The following is a 20,204-nucleotide window of genomic DNA, read 5'->3' on the forward strand; positions in this document are numbered from 1 at the left end:
TTGTATTATGATCAGAATTTACATCTTATCCCAATATCTTTCAGAGAATTATTTTTGCACACAGACAGCCTGAGATTAGATAATGAAGTGTTCAGTCCAAGTTTTTCTAAGAATTACAGATGGAAGATAACTTGGGTTTTTTTTTAGCTTCTAATTACAAAATTACCAAATAACCAAAGAATTAGAACAGATCAGAGTAGGCTTTGCTTTTTTATTTAGAGGTGCTGTAGAATTCAGCAAGTTTACAAACTGAAAGGAGAGACTTCTGATTAAAAGCATAATAAAAGTGCTAATAATAGGTAGCTAATAGGTAGCATAGTACTTAATTATGTTCCAGACACTGTGCTTACTGCTTTAGATGGATCATCTCACTTTATCCTCCCTAAGACTCTGCTAGATGAGTCCTGGTATCCCCATTTTATAAAGAAAAAAAACTTGCCAAAGGTCACAGAGCCCATAGGTGGTAATTAAAGCTTAAACTCTCTCAGTCTGATCACAAAGACTTCTTAACCACTATGGCTGTCTATTTAGGATTGTGTTTGTTGTTTTGTTTTGGGAAGCAATATGCTGGGTTTAGTATTATTCCTCCTTTGGGGGAGATTTTTAAATTGAAATATAGTTGATGTACAATATTTTATTAGTTCCAGGTGTACTACATGATTTGATATTTGCATACCATACACTTTTTAAAGAGGGATAAGTTATAGGATGTTAAAGTCCTTTTAGGGAACTTCTGGGATTTCCCAATCACAGATATAAACAAAGATTTCAGTTATCCAGTAGTGATCCCTTTTGTGGAAATGGAGAAAACAACTTTGTACCATGCTTGAATGCTTTGCTACACCCTCCCTCCCCAGTTTTATTGAGGTACAATTGACACATACCATTGTGTCGCTTTAAGGTATGCAATGTGATGAGTTGATATACATATGTATTGTGAAATGATTACCACAGTAATGTTAATCAACACATTTATCACCTCACATAGTTACTATTTCTGTGTTTATGATGAGAACATTTAAGATCTATTCTTTTACCAACTTTCAAGTATACAATACAGTCTTGTTAACTGTAGTCACCGTGCTACATATTAGATCTCTAGACTTATTCACCTGCAAGTTTGTACCGTTTGACCAACATCTCCCCCTTTCCCCCACCTCCTAGACCTGGGCAACCACCAATTTACTCTCTGTTGCTATGAGTTCAGCTTTTTTAGGTTCCACATATAAGTGAGATCATGCAGTATTCTGTCTGACTTATTTCACGTAGCATAATGCAAGGGCTGGTTCTGCTGTCCTCGTTTGTGAATGACTGTTCTAATGTTGAAATAGCCATCTATAGAGTTATTCATTGTAGCACAATTGAATTTACAGTAATTGCTATTTTAAATATTTAAAACTAGGTATTTATAAATAGGTGTGCTTTATGCAATAATTCTTGTTGATTTGTGCTAAGTAATGTCAAGACAGTGTCATTTAGTGATAGTTGGGGCTTTTATGGGTTTGCTTATTTGGGTTTTTTTGTTTTCTGTATTGTATGTGTTAGCTTGGGAGTCAATATATCCCAAACTAGGCCTCCTTCTAATTTTCCAAAGAGCTCTGAGCAAGAATCCTATTTTTTTTGTTATCTTAGCCTCTAGTAAAATGGAATAGAAATGCCTAAATTATAGCGACACAAGAATTTTAAGAAACTGTAAAACTCTCTGCCAGGCTATGAGTCACGAGGTAGTAGTAAGAAAAACATCAGAATTAGATTCAACGTAGTTGGATGTTTTGGTGCTATTTGAGAATGAGTGAATATATTTGAAGAAAAGAATTTTTCAAAAATTATCTTTATGTGACAGGTGAATGAATTATTTATACTCCAGTCACTGTTTTAAAAAATTTTAGATAAACTTAGTGTATAGAACTGAAGGAACCCCTATACTTGTCCTTAGTGTTTTTGAAATAGTAAACAAGTTAGTGAAATTAATCCTATAATAAATATTTCCATTATACTAAAGACTTTTACCTAAGATATTGTAAGTAAGATATTTTCAACTAAAGACTGTCTCAGTGTTGTTGTTCTTTTCAGATTATTTAATATGTTGCTTACCTTTTAGGAAATCATGGATAGAATTTATAAGAATGTTATGAGCAAAGTCCAAGAGATGAATTATATTCAGAAAACTCTGTTCAAGATAGGGTATGATTACAAATTGGAACAGATCAAAAAGGGATATGATGCACCACTTTGCAATCTGTAAGTATACAGATTGGCTCTGTAGTTTGAGCCTTTAAGTCCTTTTGTGTTTTTACATCTGGAGATGTATAAGTAAATGGATGACTAAGTAAATGGCAAGTTAATGTAGTTTGAGCATCACCACCTTGATCATAAGGTTGAATTTCTCTTTTATTCATCTATAAGCCTCATTGCTTGTATAGCAAGCAGAGGACCTTGAACTCTGATCTTGGCAATTCAACAAATTTTAATAATTGAGTACATATTTAATATTTAATTATAAAATTTGGTCTCACGAAGGAAAACTAGAGTAGACTTTTGTGTCAAGACAGTTGAGTTTAAAAAAATGCCGTTTCTAACCAAAAGTGATTTTCAAGATTTATTTTGCATAAGGTTTTCTGATATATTGTATTCATAAAATAGCATTTTAAGTGTATGAGTATAACGGTTATTTTAAATATGGCGCTGGGGAGTTGAGATGGGGAAGCATTTTTCATTGGAAGCGAAATAAGATAGATGACTACATGTTCCAAAGATGACTTTACGTTTTTTCTTTGACATCATCCTTTTCTTTCATTTTCTGTGTGTCAAAGCAGTTTCTCCACATTGTACATTTTTCTTTTGGCATCTTTAAGGGTTTTTCTGGCAGTTTTTCAAGGTGTTACTAGTTGTTGCTTTGTTCACTCTCATTATCACAATGGTCCTGAAATTTAAGTGTTCAACCAAAGTTGAGAAATCTTTTCCAGAGTCTATAAATTAGTGTGTCACCAAGAATAATCTATGCATATATTAAAATCATTTATCACCCCGTTCTATCAAGGATACTGTTTAAAAAAGTGAAGGCTCTCCTAGGAGGGAATGTCCGTATGATGCTGTCTGGTGGAGCACCCCTGTCTCCGCAGACACAGCGATTCATGAACGTCTGCTTCTGCTGCCCGGTTGGTCAGGGTTACGGATTGACAGAATCGTGTGGTGCTGGGACAGTTACTGAAGGTAAACATTTTTTTTTTGGGGGGGGGTACACCAAGTCCAATCATCTGTTTTTATACACATATCCCCGTATTCCCTCCCTTCCTTGACTCCCCCCACCCCCGTGAGTCCCCCCCACCCTCCCCGCCCCAGTCCTCTAAGGCATCTTCCATCCTCGAGTTGGACTCCCTTTGTTATACAACAACTTCCCACTGACTATCTATTTTACAGTTGGTAGTATATATATGTCTGTGCTACTCTCTCGCTTCGTCTCAGCTTCCCCTTCACCCCCCGCCCCCTCCCAAACCTCGAGTTCTCCAGTCCATTCTCTGTATCTGCGTCCTTGTTCTTGTCACTGAGTTCATCAGTACCATTTTTAGATTCCGTATATGTGAGTTAGCATACAATATTTGTCCTTCTCTTTCTGACTTACTTCACTCTGTATGACAGACTGTAGTTCTATCCACCTCATTACATATAGCTCCATCTCATCCCTTTTTATAGCTGAGTAATATTCCATTGTATATATATGCCACATCTTCTTTATCCATTCATTTGTTGATGGGCATTTAGGTTGCTTCCATGTCCTGGCTATTGGAAATAGTGCTGCAATAAACATTATGGTACACGTTTCTTTTGGGATTATGGTTTTCTTTGGGTATATGCCCAGGAGTGGGATTACTGGATCATATGGTAGTTCTATTTGTAGTTTTTTAAGGAACCTCCAAACTGTTTTCCATAGTGGCTGTACCAACTTACAGTCCCACCAAGAGTGCAGGAGAGTTCCCTTTTCTCCACACCCTCTCCAACATTTGTGGTTTCCAGATTTTGTGATGATGGCCATTCTGATTGGTGTGAAGTGATACCTCATTGTGGCTTTGACTTGCATTTCTCTGATGATGAGTGATGTTGAGCATCTTTTCATGTGTTTGTTGGCCATCTGTATGTCTTCTTTGGAGAAATGTCTATCTAGGTCTTCTGCCTATTTGTGGATTGGGTTATTTGCTTTTTTGGTATTAAGTTGCATGAGCTGCTTGTATATTTTGGAGGTTAATCCTTTGTCCGTTGTTTCATAGGCAATTATTTTTTCCCATTCTGAGGGTTGCCTTTTAGTCTTATTTATGGTTTCTTTCGCTGTGCAAAAGCTTTTAAGTTTCATGAGGTCCCATTTGTTTATTCTTGATTTTCTTTCCATGATTCTAGGAGGTGGGTCCAAAAGGATCTTGCTTTGATGGATGTCATAGAGTGTTCTGCCTATGTTTTCCTCTAGGAGTTTTCTAGTGTCTGGCCTTACATGTAGGTCTTTAATCCATTTGGAGTTTATTTTTGTGTATGGTGTTAGGAATTGTTCTAATTTCATTCTTTTACATGTTGCTGTCCAATTTTCCCAGCACCACTTATTGAAGAGGCTGTCTTTTTTCCATTGTATATTCGTGCCTCCTTTGTCAAAGATAAGGTGCCCATATGTGTTTGGGCTTACTTCTGAGTTCTCTATTCTATTCCATTGATCTTCCTTTCTATTTTTGTGCCAGTACCATACTGTCTTGATCACTATGGCCTTGTAGTATAGTTTGAAGTCAGGAAGCCTGATTCCACCAACTCCATTTTTCCTTCTCAAGATGGCTTTGGCTATTTGGGGTCTTTTGCATTTCCATACAAATTGTAAGATTTCTTGCTCTAGTTCTGTGAAAAATGCCATTGGTAATTTGATCGGGATTGCATTGAATCTGTAAATTGCTTTGGGTAGGACAGTCATTTTCACTATGTTGATTCTTCTAATCCAGGAACATGGTATGTCTCTCCATCTGTTTGTGTCGTCTTTGATTTCTTTCATCAATGTCTTAAAGTTTTCTGCATACAGATCTTTTGCCTCCTTAGGCAGGTTTATTCCTAGGTATTTTATTCTTTTTGTTGCAATGGTGAATGGGAGAGTTTCCTTAATTTCTCTTTCTGCTCTTCCATTGTTAGTGTATAGGAATGCAAGAGATTTCTGTGCATTAATTTTGTATCCTGCTACTTTACTAAACTCATCAATTAGTGCTAGCAGTTTTGTGGTAGAGTCTTTAGGGTTTTCTATATATAATATCATGTCAATCTGCAAAGAGTGACAATTTGACTTCTTCTTTTCCAATTTGTATTCCTTTTATTTCTTTTTCTTCTCTGATTGCTGTGGCTAAAACTTCCAAAACTATGTTGAATAATAATGGTGAGAGTGGACACCCTTGTCTTGTTCCTGTTCTTAGAGGGAATTCTTCCAGTGAAGGTAAACATTTTTAATGTGGCAAATAATTATATTAATTGTTACTGGTAAGGCCAATTTGCATTGCCTTTGGGAACCATGGTAACTTTATACTTCTTAAGTAATGACAGATTCAATGCAAATCTACATATTTTAGTTTTAGAAACTTGAGTCATGTGTACCCTTTATTTTTAAGCCTCGTAAATATTTATGACACATTGTCAGACCTCAGAGTTCTGTCACCCTGGTCTTATATCCTCTCTCCCTAAATGATCACTTCCTCGGGGAACTGTACTGTTGGAATAAGGTATCATTTTTGTGCTCCCTCTCAAACCTACACTCCTGCCCTGACTTCTTGTTTGCTTCCTCTTCTCTTGTTTTCAACAGCCTATAGCAGTGTTACTCAGCTACGGCACTGTTGAAATTTTGAGCCAGGTCATTCTTTATTGTTGGGAGCTCTCCTGCACGTTGTAGGATGTTTAGCTGCAAGATAATGTGACAATGAATTGTATCTTTAGATGTTATATATTACGTAAGGGGCAAATCACCCCAGGTTGTGAAACAATGGGGTGTAGTAATTTTTTTTTATTATCTCACTTTCCCTTTAAACTCGTGTCCAAAGTCAGTGCCATTATTCAAAACCATCTCTCCATTGCCACATTGTTTGACAGTGTTATAACCATCCTTAAAATCATTCAGGGCATTAGCTTTGAAGTCATTTGATGGTTTATTTTTAATATCTTTAACTTTTACCAGATCTTCCCATTTTTTTCATTGAATAACTCCCTCTCCTGCCTGCCACCTTTGGCATCTACTTTCAGCTACTGTGTCTGCCTCTATTATCTCACTTCTGATTCATGCATTTTTCTTCTGTTAGACATGTCCACCTCAAACACTGCTTCATACCTAGTGAACCTAGCTTCTAAGACATCTCTAATGTGGCACCATTGTACCTATTCATCATTACTTCCCACCTGTGTACACACCTGGATTCTTGTCTCCAGACAAGCCGATCTTCTTACTCTTTCTTGTATTTTCTGTTCCCTTCTCTTGCAATGCCCTTTTTTGCTATCTGGTCATGGCCATCTTCTCATGTGCAACTCTTCAATTAAGTCTTTCCCAGCCATTTCATTTTACGTGGATCTTTCTGGTCTCCAAGGTGCTGTTGTGCTCACCGTCAGTACCATGCAGTTTAGTATTTGAAAGTGCTCTAAATTATTTCATGTGCTTTTTCTCTCCAGGTGGTTTGTTTGTGAGCTCATTGAGGGCAGGGTCTCCTTACCGTTAATGTGTTTTCCTCACAATGTTTAATATAACGCTAGGTACATAATAGGTTGTCCATAAATGCTTGATTATTGTGAGCAATAATCACAACCTAGAAAAGGATCCCATCATCATCCTCACGTTGGATAATAGCCACTAACATTTATTGAACCCTGTTTTTGCCAGATGTTAAGCACTGTCCACGAATCATCTCATTTAACCCTCACAGCATATCCCTGTATGAAATAGGTTCTGTTTATTATCCCGTTTAGATAGATGAGGAAATGGAGGCTTAGAGAAATTAAGTAGCTTGTCCAAGTTATACATTCAATCACTGAGTTGTAGAGGAGGAATTCCCATCAAAATCTGTCTTACCGGAATCCTAGGTAGATAATGGTGGAGCCAGCTCTCCTCCTTTAACAGAGATTTTTGTACTTAATTATCTGAAATGTAGCCATGAGAAGCCAAAATGATGTACCAACATTGAAATCCATTGCACCGTTAAAATGAAGCTGAAGGGACTTCCCTGGCAGTCCAGTGGTTAAGACTCCACGCTTCCACTACAGGGGGCACGGATTCGATCCCTGGTCAGGGAACTAAGATAATCCCACATGCTGTGCGGTGTGGCAAGAAAGGAAGGGAGGGAGGGAGGGAGGGAAAGAAAGAAAGAAAGGAAGAAGGAAAGAAAGAAAGAGGAAGGAAGGAAGGGAAAGAAAGAAAGGAAGGAAGGGAGGAACAGAAAGAAAGGAAAGAAAGAAAAAGAAAGAAAGAGAAAGAAAGAAAGAAAAGAAAGAAAGAAGCTGAAGTATTAAAAAGTGATCAGGCTTTGCACTCCTTTCACTGTGGCCTCTTCTTTTGTCATCTTTCAGAATCTGGCTCCAACTCCGATATTCCTGTAATCACACTAGTGGGAGTCTGAAATGTGTCACACTAATTAAAATCTCGTTGCTCTTTTCCTTATAGTTACTGACTATACTACTGGCAGAGTTGGAGCCCCTCTTATTTGCTGTGAAATTAAGCTAAAAGACTGGCAGGAAGGTAAGCATTTTATGACATGATGATGTGCTGAAAACCACCATGAGCCTCTAGGCTTCCATTTTTAAAAAGTGTTAGGTTGCCTGCGGTAGCAAGTCTTTGCTGTTGCTTGTTACCTGTGCTCTTTTTCTTCAGCAACACCATTAGGTTCCCAAGAGGCAAAGAAAATCTCTAGCATCTAGGCATGATGATTCTGAACTTTGAAATGTCCGATGGCAAAGAAGAAAAAATTCTTAGTGGGGCATTCCCTGGGTTTGGAAAAGGATGCATATCCTATCCTTTGAAGCTCGACTTTGCTAGTGAGTAGGTTTGGGCTGGGAAATGAAACCCCAGATTTTCAGGGAATAGAGTGACTAATCACACGCCCCCACACCCAGCTTCTTAGTTCTTGACCCCAGCAAACAGTTTTATAGTTGAGAATCAATTGTCCAACTATTTCTATAGTTTAATTTTTATAGGTAACTGCAGAAGGTGAGCCACTTAGAGGAAACCTGTGCTTTAGAGACACTGCTGATAATCTTCAAAAGGAAAGGAGTCTTCCTATGATGAAATTGTGAAAAATATTAAACATATTCATTAACTACAAAATAATTAATAGCCTACCCATGGCAGATAAAGGAAGAGTAATTAAAAAGCTTAAGATTTTCATTTATTTTTAATTTCTTTGACATATAGCATTGTGTAAATTTAAGGTGTACAACATGTTAATTTGATACATTTATATGTCATAATATGATTGCTGCTGTAGGGATATTTAGCATCTCTATTATATTACATAATTGCCTTTTCTTTTTAATGGGAATGGGATAATTGTTTTAGTTTTTCTTTTTTTAATAAATTTATTTATTTATTTTATTGGCTGAGTTGGGTCTTCTTTGCTGTGCGTGGGCTTTCTTTTTAGTTGCGGTGAGTGGGGGCTACGCTTCGTTGTGGTGCGCGGGCTCCTCATTGCCGTGGCTTCTCTTGTTGCAGAGCACGGGCTCCAGGCGCGTGGGCTTCAGTAGTTGCAGCACATAGGCTCAATAGTTGTGGCTCACGGGCTCTAGAGCACAGCCTCAGTAGTTGTGGCACACGGGCTTAGTTGCTCCGCGGCATGTGGGATCTTCCTGGAGCAGGGCTCGAACCCGTGTCCCCTGCATTGGCAAGCGGATTCTCAACCACTGCACCACCTAGGAAGCCCTAAGTTTTAGTTTCTAAGCAAGTTTGAGGAATATAGTACAATATTGTTGTCTGTAAAGAGCCGTAGACTGAAACTGTAAAAGGACCAGTTATCTTGTAGGACACATCCATTAGGTTGTTTGCACCCAAGGAAATGAATGGGCTTTGTCTACATACATTTGAAGTTTCTACAAGTGTTTCTCCTATGTGACTTTTTATTATGTACATTATTGTTTGTGCTGTATGAGCAAACAACCGTTCCTGTTTAAATACCATATTGAAAGGCCAGTTTCATTCCCAAGTGTTTTACATCTGGGGAGTAAATCCTCTTCCTTTCTCCCATGATAATGCCTTTCCAATTTTAGAATGAAAATCTGAAAAAAGACAGGGAGCGTGTGTCTATGTATATTGGGCATCAGCATCAAAATTGCTTTATTAAATGAGTTATTCATTAGGCAGTGGGATCAAAGAAACACGGTATCTTGTAAAACTTGGTAAGAAGAATTTTGCCTTTAATTTTTATTTTCCAATTTTTCTGGTACTGAGCTTTAATGTCAGTTTTGGGGAGTGGGTCCGTATTTAGCGTTTTCCTTGCTATGAAAGAACCTTTGCTTTATATAAGAAGAATGATTTTAATGTTTTATGTACAGTGGGTTTTGTCATATTGAAATATTGAATAATTTTAAATGTATACGAGTAGCTAACAGCTGGAAAGAACTCTGCTTTTAATTCTTTTATGACATAAAATCTAACCAACGTCTCGGTTTATGAATTCAGATTCTTGTATTCTATTTTCCTTAAAGTAAGCTTTGGTCAGTTATAAACAGGTAATGGGTATGATAAAATATTTTAGCAGTCGTCAATTATTTCAGTGCTTCCACTTTTAAAGTCATGGCTGGCCATAGGCAAAGGTAAGAAAACGTTTCCCTCTCAATGATGCCTTTGATAGGCACTTACTACCTACACTCTTTGATTAAAACCTCCTTAGAACAGATCTGAAACACATTTGATATCAACATATCAATAATTTACTTCTAACAACTTCACATGTTACCCCTCTTGGGGGTGATTTTATCTTAACAGAACTCTTATGAACCCTAAACTTTAATGACGTTCTAAGTGTGAAATTTTATGATCCTGGAAAGGTTCGGGAAGGGTGGTCCTCCTGCAGTCGTGGTCACCCCTATCCTCACACAAATCTCAGCAAATATTACTGCTGTAAAGTGAACTAAATTTGATCAGCAGAAAAATAGTAGGATCTTTAAGAATTAACACAAGTAAATTTTGATTTAGAGCAATAACTAATTTGCTTTTATGACTTGCAGGCGGTTATACAATTCACGACAAGCCAAACCCCAGAGGTGAAATCGTAATCGGTGGACAGAATATCTCCATGGGATATTTTAAAAATGAAGAGAAAACAGCTGAGGATTATTGTGTGGATGAAAATGGCCAGAGGTGGTTTTGCACTGGTGATATTGGAGAATTCCATCCCGATGGGTGTTTACAGATTATCGGTCAGTGTATTCTCTTTTTTGTGCTTTTCTTTGCTTTTTGTAGCTTCCACATATATGAAAGGTAATATTGACCAAGTCATTAATAGGGTTGATGATTTCATTGGTTTAAACTTTAGAAAAGTTATTTAACTTCTGTCTGTGCTTCTCTATCTGTGAAATAGGGACAACAATACTGACCTGGTAGGGGTTTTCTTAGGATTAAATGAGTTGATATATGTAAAATGTTTAGAGTAGGGCAATGCTGGCACCTTAGTAAGTGGTAGCAGAAGCAGCATTGGGGTGGGGAGGATGGGCAGGAAAATAGCAGTTGGCAATGAGAAAACAAAAATTGCCCCGAAGAGGTTTAATTTGTTTGTTTTGTTTTGGTCAACTATTGATATATTTGGTTCCATATAACCATCTACTGTAACATACGCTATTCTAGGCCTTCCTCACCATTTACCTCCCCACCCAAGAAGCATTGTGGATATGTTATTTTCCCTAGTGGCCATTTATATGACTCTAACTAGCCTGGACTCTTAGAAAATTATAATATCAGTCCTCAACATCAATCTGTTTTTCTGAGAATGTCCGTTGGCTTGGCACTGCCCTTACTAAGCCTACTGAAATATACTTTTAAGGTCAAAGCTACTCCAAAATAGCCCTTACACTCACTTTAATCAGGCAACAGTTAAAAATTTGGCTAGCTGATAAGAACCGCTCTGTTGGGTCCCATTCAGGTCCTTTTCAAGCCATAAAATTTCCTCAGTCATATCTCCAGCAGTCCATTTAAGTCTGTCTCTGGACCCATATATGACCTGAATATAGTTAGAGATTTCCTGGGAAAATTGGCTCTACGCCTAGAAGTTTGATCTGCCAGGGAAATTCCTGAGCCATCAAAACATGGCTCAATCCAGAACCAGTAACCTACCCCCACCCCACCGCCTTTTTCCCCTTGATCCTTAATTGTGCTAGAATGAAAGGTTGGCTCTGTTGCCAGTAGAGTGAGTTCCCAGCCTACAGGTAGGCCAGTTAGCACTCACATAAAGGATGTAAGCAACCTGATGATTAGCCAAGCTGTGCCATCCTATGCCAGCATGTCATTAGATTACTGTCATTTTAACAAGATAATGACAAATCGAGAAAATGGAGGATGAACATTTATTGACTGTGTTCTGTGTGCCGGACATTGTGCTACATGCCTGTATAAGGTAGGCATCATTATCCCTGATAAAACTCAGGGTTGGAGCAGTCAACTGATATGTATGTCAAGGATCACATAGCTAGTGACAGGCAGAGCTACTATTCAAATCTAATGCTCCGAAGTCTTTGTTCCTTCTATGAAATTCATTATAATATTGATTGTATTAAGATATTAAAGCTTTTGGCGTAGGGTATAACATTTTAGCCAGTACTTCTTTAACTAGGCTTTTTCTTTTTAACTGATGTGTATGGGCAAGCGTTATATATAACAAGATTTTAGAAGAAGCATCTTTATAGATAAAGGTTAAGGCAATGAGATTGAAAGAAAATCAGAATTGGACATCCCTTAATAAATGTACTATGGTAATATAACATGTGTCATGACTTGCAGATCGTAAGAAAGATCTGGTGAAGTTACAAGCAGGAGAATATGTATCTCTTGGGAAAGTAGAAGCTGCACTGAAGAACTGTCCACTTATTGACAACATCTGTGCTTTTGCCAAAAGGTAATTTTAAAGTTGCATTTGTGTTTCATATGCTTACAGTAAAAGGATAATTGGGAAAAAATTGATATAATCATAAGGGAAACATCAAACTTTCAGAGTTGGGGAATGTTATAAACTTATGAAAGTTCTTGAATTCAACAGCTTAAAGGTCATTTGAGATAATCCAGGCATTTTAACTATTTATTAGCCCACCTACTATGTCTTTTTTTTTTAAGCTCTTTATTGGCATATAATTGCTTTACACTGTTGTGCCCCTACTATGTTTTGCTAAATACTTAGCTATGCCGCAACAGTTATTTCATTTAATACCCATAATAACTGAAACTTAACATAAGTAATTTTCCCAAGAAGGTAACACAGCTAGTACAAGTTTTCTAAATCAAAAACCTGAGAGATTGAACCATTTTCTTTCTTTATATGTTAATATGGTTTATTTTTCTGGGCTTTATTACTCCCTTTAAAAAATTTAATTGTAAAAAACACAAAACCTAAATTTGCCATCTTTAACCATTCCTAAGTGTACAGTTCACCAGGGTTAAGTATAGTCACATTGTTGTACAGCCAATCTCCAGAACTTTTCATCTTGCAGAAATGAAACTCAGTATCCATTAAACAACTCCCCATTTCCCGCTCCCCCTACCCAGCCCCTGGCCACCACCATTCTACTTTCTGTTTCTGTGAATTCGACTACTCTAGATACCTTGAATAAATAGGATCATACAGTGTTTGTCTTTTTTGTGACTGGCTTATTTCACTTAACAGAATGTTCCTCAGGGTTCATCTGCATTGTAGTATGTGTCAGAATTTCCTTCCTTTTTAAGGCTGAATAATATTCCATTGTGTGTAGAGACCACATTTTGTTCATCCATCGATGGACAACTTGGATTGCTTCTACTTCTTGACTATTGTGAATGATACTGCTGTGAACATGAATATTCAGATATCTCTTGGAGATCCTGCTTTCAGTTCTTTTGGATATATACCCAGATTTGGGATTGCTGGATCATATGGTAGTTCTATTTTTCTTTTCTGAGGAACTGCCATACTCTTTTCCATAGTGGCAGCACTTTTTTTTTCATTCCCATCAACAGTGTACAAGGGTTTTAATTTCTCCACATCCGCAGCAATATTTGTTTCTACTTTTTTTTTAATAGTAGTCAAGGTAATGAGTTTGAGGGGATATCTTTCCCCTAATGATTAGTGATGTTTGAGCATCTTTTCTCTGCTTGTTGGTCATTTGTGTATCACCTCTGGAGAAATGTCTTATCAAGTCCTTTGCCCATTAACTTTTTTTCCCTCTTATTTTCGATTATACAGTACAGTGTTATCAACTGTAATCACAGATCATCTAATGTATAACCATGTTATACATTAGATCATCAGACCCTATTCATCTTATAGCTAAAAGTTTGCACCCTTTTATCAACCTCCACCCTCCAGTCCCTAGCAACCACTTTAGTACTCTTTCTATAAGTTAGACTTTTTTTTTAATTCCACATTTAAGTGATACCATGCAGTTTTTGTCTTTCTCTGTCTAGTTTGTTTCACTTAGCATGACGCCTTCCAGGTTCATCAATTTTGTTGCAAATGGCAGAATCTTTCTCGTGGCTCAATAATATTCCATTGTACATATACACCACATCTTCCTTATCCATTCACCTGTTAATTATTTTTTCTATATCTTGGCTATTATGGACTAATGCAGCAATGAACATGGACCAGATATCTCTTTGATATCATGTTTTCATTTCCTTTGGACTTATACCAAGAAGTTGGATTGCTGGATCATATGGTAGTTCCATTTTTAATTTTTTGAGGAGCTTTCATACTCTTTTTCCATAGTGCCTGTACCAATTTGCATTCGCACCAACAGTGCACAAGGGTTCCCTTTTCATCACATCTTCACCAAACTTGTTGTTCCTTGGCTTTTTGATAATAGCCATTTTAACAGGTATGAGGTGATATCTTATTGTGGTTTTGATTTGCATTTCCCTGATAATTAGTAATGAGTACCTTTTCATGTACCTGTTGGCCCTGTGTATGTCTTCTTTGGAGAAATGTCTATTCAGTTCCACTGTCTATATTTTAATTGAATTTTTTTTTTTGCTATTGAGTTGTATGAGTTCTTTATGTGTTTTGAATATTAACCCCTTATCAGATATGATTTTCAAATACTTTCTCCCATTTTGTAGGTTGCCTTTTCATTTTGTTGGTGATTTTCTTTGCTGTGCAGAAGCTTTTTAGTTCTGTATGCTCCCACTTGTTTATTTTTGATTTTGTTGTCTTTGCTTTTGGTGTCAGTTCAATAAATCACTGCCACAACCTATGTCAAAGATCTTCCCCCTATGTTTTCTTCTAGGAGTTTTATGGTTTCAGGTCTTTGCCCATTTTCAATGGGGTTATTTTGTTGTTGTTGTTATTTAGTTGTAGAAATTCTTTATACATTCTAGATATTAATCCCTTATCAGACATATGATTTGCAAATATTTTGTTCAGTTCCATAGATTGCCTTTTTACACTTTGTTGTGACCTTTGATACATAGAAAATTTTTTGTTTTTGTTATACTCTTCATGTATTTTTTCTTTTGTTGCCTGTGCTTTTGATGTCATATCTTAGAAAGCATTGCCAAATCCAATGTCATGAATCTTTTCTTCTATGTTTTCTTCTAGGTGTTTTATAATTTCAGCTTTTACATGTTTAGGTCTTTGATCTATTTTAAGTTAATTTTTGTATGTGCTGTAAGGTAAGGGTCCAACTTTTCTTTGTATGTGGATATCCAGTTCTTTCAACACCATTTGTTGAAGAGACTGTCCTTTCCCCATTGAGTGGTTGTGGAACCCTTGTTGAAGATCATTTAAACATATATGCAAAGGTTTATTCTGGACTCTCTATTCTATTCCATCGGTCTATGTGTATGTCTGTCTTTATTGCAGTACTATGGGCTTTATTACTTCTTAATGAAGCTGTAACAAGAGAAATATATATATGGAGTTATGTGTACATTTCTTTGAATACTTTATGAATAATTCTTCTTAATGTTTTAGTTTCTATTATGTTTTATTTTTTAGTGACCAGTCCTATGTGATAAGTTTTGTGGTTCCTAATCAGCAGAGGTTGACACTTTTGGCACAACAGAAAGGAGTGGAAGGAACTTGGGTTGATATCTGCAATAACCCTGCCATGGAAGCTGAAATACTGAAAGAGATTAGAGAAGCTGCAAATACCAGTAAGTAAAAAATTGCTTATCTGTTGAAGTTCCTAAAAGTTATTTTATGAGGTCCTGTGCATTAGCCTCTTCAAGGTGTTTGGCTTTTTTTCAAATTTTTATTGGAGTATTACTATGTTGTGTTTTAAAAAATCTGCCTCTTAAATATATAAAATGAATTTCCATGTTGGAAGGGTCTTTAAATGTTATATAGTAGAATAACCTAACTAGTTCTTTTTTTTAAGCTCTTTATTGGAATATAATTGCTTTACACTGTTGTGCCAGTTTTTGCTATACAACAAAGTGAATCAGCTGTATTTATATATATATCCCCATATCCCCTCCCTCCTGCAACTCCCTCCCACCCTCCCTGTCCCAGCCCTCTAAGGCATCACCCATCATCGAGTTGATCTCCTTGTGTTATGCAGCAGCTTCCCACTAGCTATCTGTTTTACATTTGGTAGTGTATATATGTCAATGCTGCTCTCTCATAATAGCTAACTAGTTCTTTATTGCATGTCACAGCATCCCTGCTAGGTGGTCATCTAGCCTGTGTTTGGAATGGGCTCTCTTTGTTCTGATAGTTCATAATAATGTGCCCTGGTGTGAATCTTTTGTCATTTACCATTGTGTATACTTACTTGGTGTAGGCCCTTTCAATGTAGAGTTCTCTGCCCTTCGGTTCTGGGAAATATCCATTTATCTTTTGTTGTTGGCTTGTTTTTCTTTCATAGCTTTTCCCTGCTAAGTTTTGTGTTCCTGTTTTTATCTGGGACTACTTTTATGGCTGTTGACCTATTTTCACCCTCTAATTTTATTATCTTTTTTTTTCTTTTGTATTCTATCTTGTCCTTTTTGTTTTATATTCTGGCAGATCCCTCAATTTTATCATTGCTTCAGTCTATTGAATTTCCAGCTTCCAGTATCAACTTTTAATTTTCAAGAGCTCTTTGCTTCTTTCTCAGTGTCCTTTTTTAAAAAAAAAAATAATTTGTTTATTTATTTATTTATTTTTGGCTGCGTATGGTCTTTGTTGCTACGCCTGGGCTTTCTCCAGTTGCAGCGAGTGGGGTCTACTCTTCATTGTGGTGTGCGGGCTCCTCATTGCAGTCGCTTCTCTTGTTGCAGAGCATGGGATCTAGGTGTGCGGGCTTCAGTAGCTGTGGCACGTGGGCTCAGTAGTTGTGGCTTGCAGGCTGTAGAGCACAGGCTCAGTAGTTGTGGCACACGGGCTTAGTTGCTCCGCGGCATGTGGGATCTTCCCAGACCAGGGATCAGACCCGTGTCCCCTGCATTGGCAGGCAGATTCTTAACCACTGCACCACCAGGCAAGTCCCTCAGTGTCCTTTTAATAGCATTCTGTTGCTCTTTCATGGGTGCAGTAATCCTCTGAGGATATTAAAGGGATTCCTTTTATGAAGTTTTCTTCTCCTTTTATTGATTCTGTTTCCTGGAAGTTCCACTTTCTGCTTGCTTTGGTCAGCCTCACATGTATCTGCTGATCTTTGTCTGTCCATATTTGAGAATGAAGTACTAAAAAGCTGTTTGGAAAGCTTACTGGGCTTCACTGAAAAGTTATTCAAATGTTATTGTCTTGAGTCATTCCACGTCTCCGAAGGAGACTTTTCCAGTCTCTTACCTGGAGGATATTAGCATGACTGCCAATATTCTGGTAGCCAAAAAAAGCACATTGGAAGGGGGCTGGGGATGGGGTGCATAGGTCTTCCCCTCACTGATTCCTTAGGTTTTCAGCCTTACTCCCTCCCTCTGTTGTACCTAGTGTCCTTGAGTCCAGAGTCTCTCTAGTTCAGTTTTTCCAAAAGATAGACCTATCTCCAGCCTGGTTAGGGAGGAGCGGGATGAGGGAGAACTGTCCTCTGAACAGGTGGGGGCCAGCCCTCCTGTTTTCAGTGTGCCCCTCATCTCTGTCTTCTGTCCCTCAGCTTCTGACTACGGGCTCAGGAGGTTGGTTCGCCTCTTGTCAGCGTCCTTCAATGTTGGCAGTTAGCTTTTAGCTCTCTTGGCTCCCAGTCGGTTACTGCTGGCCCGTTTGCTTTTGGTCTTCTAAGATTTTGTTGCGCCCTCTCACCCAGTGTCCTCTTTCTCTCATTTCTGTTTTTTCTTTATGGTTTATACCTTTCTAATTTAAAAAATTATTTTTAAACTGTTTATTTGACAGGGGAGCAGAGATAAACTGTGTACTCTTCATGTTTAATTGGAAGCTATTAACCTAGTTTTGACCTATTGCTTTCCCTCCTAAAAATGAAAATGTGATTTTTCTGATTATAGGTTACCTATATTCATTATGAAATACTGGACAATACAGAAAATTTAAAGGAGGAAGTAAAAATCACTTGAAAGTAGTTACCTTTGGGTGGTGACATTAAATTCTGGTATATATACTTAACCTATCAACGTCATTGATTTTCTTCTAAGTCAGTAGATATAGAATTGCATTACCATTTTTTTTAGCTAAATAGTGTTCCAGTGTGAGTATCCACTTAAGTCCTTATTGTTAGACTTTCCCCCTCTACTGTAAACAAATAGAATATATATCTTTTATACTAATTTATTTTCTTATGTAATTTATTTTCTTATGTATGGATTCTTAGAAATGGAATTTCTGAGTCAAGGAAAATGTATATTTTAAAGGATTTTTTCCCTTATGTTGCCAAATAACTCCCTCTTCCCCCCAAAATGGACTGGTTCATACTCCTATCAGAGATACAAGAGCACACTTATTTCCCTAACTCGGCTACTATTATTTATCTTTGAAATTAACTACTTGGGTCCCATTTTGGTTAAAAAATATACTTTGTAACATTTGTTAGCAAGTCAAAGTTGAAAAACTATTTTCCCCAAGAAAAACACTCTTCTAGTTAACTCTGGTCACTGTAAAGTTTTAAATAACAGTTACCTATTAACATAATCTGAAAAGTAAGTTACTTTAGAAATATCAAGACTGTAGCTTAATTTTTTTTCTTAAAGTTGGTTTTGTTATAGTATTATTGACATATCACACTTTTTATGTTAATATCACCAGGCTTCCAGAATTGTGTTTGATACAAATCCTCATTTTTTTCCTTTAAATGTAGTATTTTAAAAAGTATTTCCGCCAATAGGCTGTTATTCTTAGTCACTCTCTAAACATACTAATGGAGTAGAACGTGCCTTGAAATAAGTTGTCATTGAATATTTAAATGTGTAAAAGCAACAGTGGGGAAAGTTTTTCAGGCTGGAACATGGAATAAACTTCTGGGATCTCCTAAGCGGCTTGCATGACTTTCCTGTGCTTGGATTGAGGCATGAACACAAATCATGAGCTAAATCTATATAACTCATGAGCTTGTCTGTGCCACAGAAGATTTATTTTGCTAACCTTTTGCTTCAAATTCTAATTTCAGAGACTTAGGCAAAAAAGTATTAAATAGTTGATTGAATTCAGTTAAATCTGCCTGAAATCGCACATCGTTCATAGCAGCCCTCTTCATGTTTTAAATATAAGTGTAAGGTACAGGTAGTATCATAAAAATGCAAAATCGGGACTTCCTAGGTAGCGCAGTGGGTAAGAATCCGCCTGCCAATGCAGGGGACATGGGTTCGATCCCTGCCCCAGGAAGATACCACATGCCGCGGAGCAACTAAGCCCGTGCGCCACAACTATTGAGCCTGCGCTCTAGAGCCCATGAGCCACAACTATTGAGCCCATGTGCTGCAACTACTGAAGCCCATGCGCCTAGAGCCCATGCTCTACAACAAGAGAAGCCACAGCAATGCGAAGCCTGTGCAGCACAATGCAAAGTAGCCCCCGCTCGCCACAACTAGAGAAAGCCCGTGTGCAGCAATGAAGACCCAACACAGCCAATAAAGTAAATTAATTAATTAATTAATTAAAAAAAAAAGATGTGGTATATATGTACAATGGAATATTCTTCAGCCATAAAAAAAAAAAAAATGCAAAATCGCTAGTTGTTTTGGGGTGGCTTGACAACTATCAGTGGCTAGAAAAGTTGACATTTGCTGCCACCTGCAGGTCACATTTCATAATGTCCTAGGTAATCTGATAAAATGCCACATGTAAAATTGGTTTTTTTTTTCTTTCCCTAATCTTTTCCACTTGGCAATTTATAAATTTATTTAACTTATAGGAAACTGTGTGATTGCCCATTGCTTTCTATAGCTTGTGGTACTAGATAATGTTTAGGAGTTTCCAAAACCGTGAAAGCTCTAATGCAGCATTAAAAAAAAATGCTTAATTTGCTTGCGTGCAATTGAAATAATGCGCCTGCTTTGTCCCATTGTTGTCAGTGTTTCTGAAATAGGACCTATGTAAGTAGGTAAAGTACTATGAAATAAAAAGTTTTGGAGCCAGATGAATATTTGAGAATTTGACTATTCCTTGAGATCCAAATATGATCTTATTTCAGGCATCTCTGTGTAACTGAGCTATAATCTATCATCACAGTAGATATGGTTAATTTGAAGAAGTTTTATATTCCTTTATTAATTTTTTAGGCATTACTTTTAGGAAGTTGGTTCTAAGTAATTTGAAAGATCACTTTTCGCACTCAGCTTTATATTTTTCTCTTATTTTAATTAAAAACTCACTAATTCAACCAAGCTTTCATAAAACTCAGACCAGCATTAGAACAAAAACGTCATTGAATTTGGTTTTAAAACAAGCAGATGTTGGCTTCTTCGAAATTGCTATTTTAAAACTTTTTTAAAAAATTTTATTATTTATTTTTATTGGCTGTGTTGGGTCTTTTTTTTTTCTGTGCGAGGGCTTTCTTTTTAGTTGCGGTGAGTGGGGGCTACTCTTCATTGTGGTGTGCGGGCTCCTCGTTGCCATGGCTTCTCTTGTTGCGGAGCACGGGCTCTAGGCGTGTGGGCTCAGTAGTTGTGGCTC

General features: G+C 37.2%; 1 protein-coding gene across 6 annotated transcripts in view; it reads left to right on the forward strand.

The window, feature by feature from the left end:
- Nucleotides 1–20,204, forward strand: part of ACSL4 (acyl-CoA synthetase long chain family member 4) — a 69,836-nt gene that overhangs the window by 45,619 nt on the left and 4,013 nt on the right. For all 6 annotated transcript variants that reach the window (XM_057718257.1, XM_057718259.1, XM_057718260.1 and 3 more), the window contains 6 exons: nt 2,102–2,241; nt 3,041–3,213; nt 7,655–7,729; nt 10,210–10,401; nt 11,975–12,089; nt 15,159–15,316. In XM_057718257.1, the coding sequence (XP_057574240.1) occupies nt 2,102–2,241; nt 3,041–3,213; nt 7,655–7,729; nt 10,210–10,401; nt 11,975–12,089; nt 15,159–15,316 (853 nt within the window). The remainder of the gene's footprint in view (nt 1–2,101; nt 2,242–3,040; nt 3,214–7,654; nt 7,730–10,209; nt 10,402–11,974; nt 12,090–15,158; nt 15,317–20,204) is intronic.

The sequence above is a fragment of the Hippopotamus amphibius genome, chromosome X, assembly GCF_030028045.1.
Source record: "Hippopotamus amphibius kiboko isolate mHipAmp2 chromosome X, mHipAmp2.hap2, whole genome shotgun sequence".
In the NCBI taxonomy this organism is placed as follows: domain Eukaryota; kingdom Metazoa; phylum Chordata; class Mammalia; order Artiodactyla; family Hippopotamidae; genus Hippopotamus; species Hippopotamus amphibius.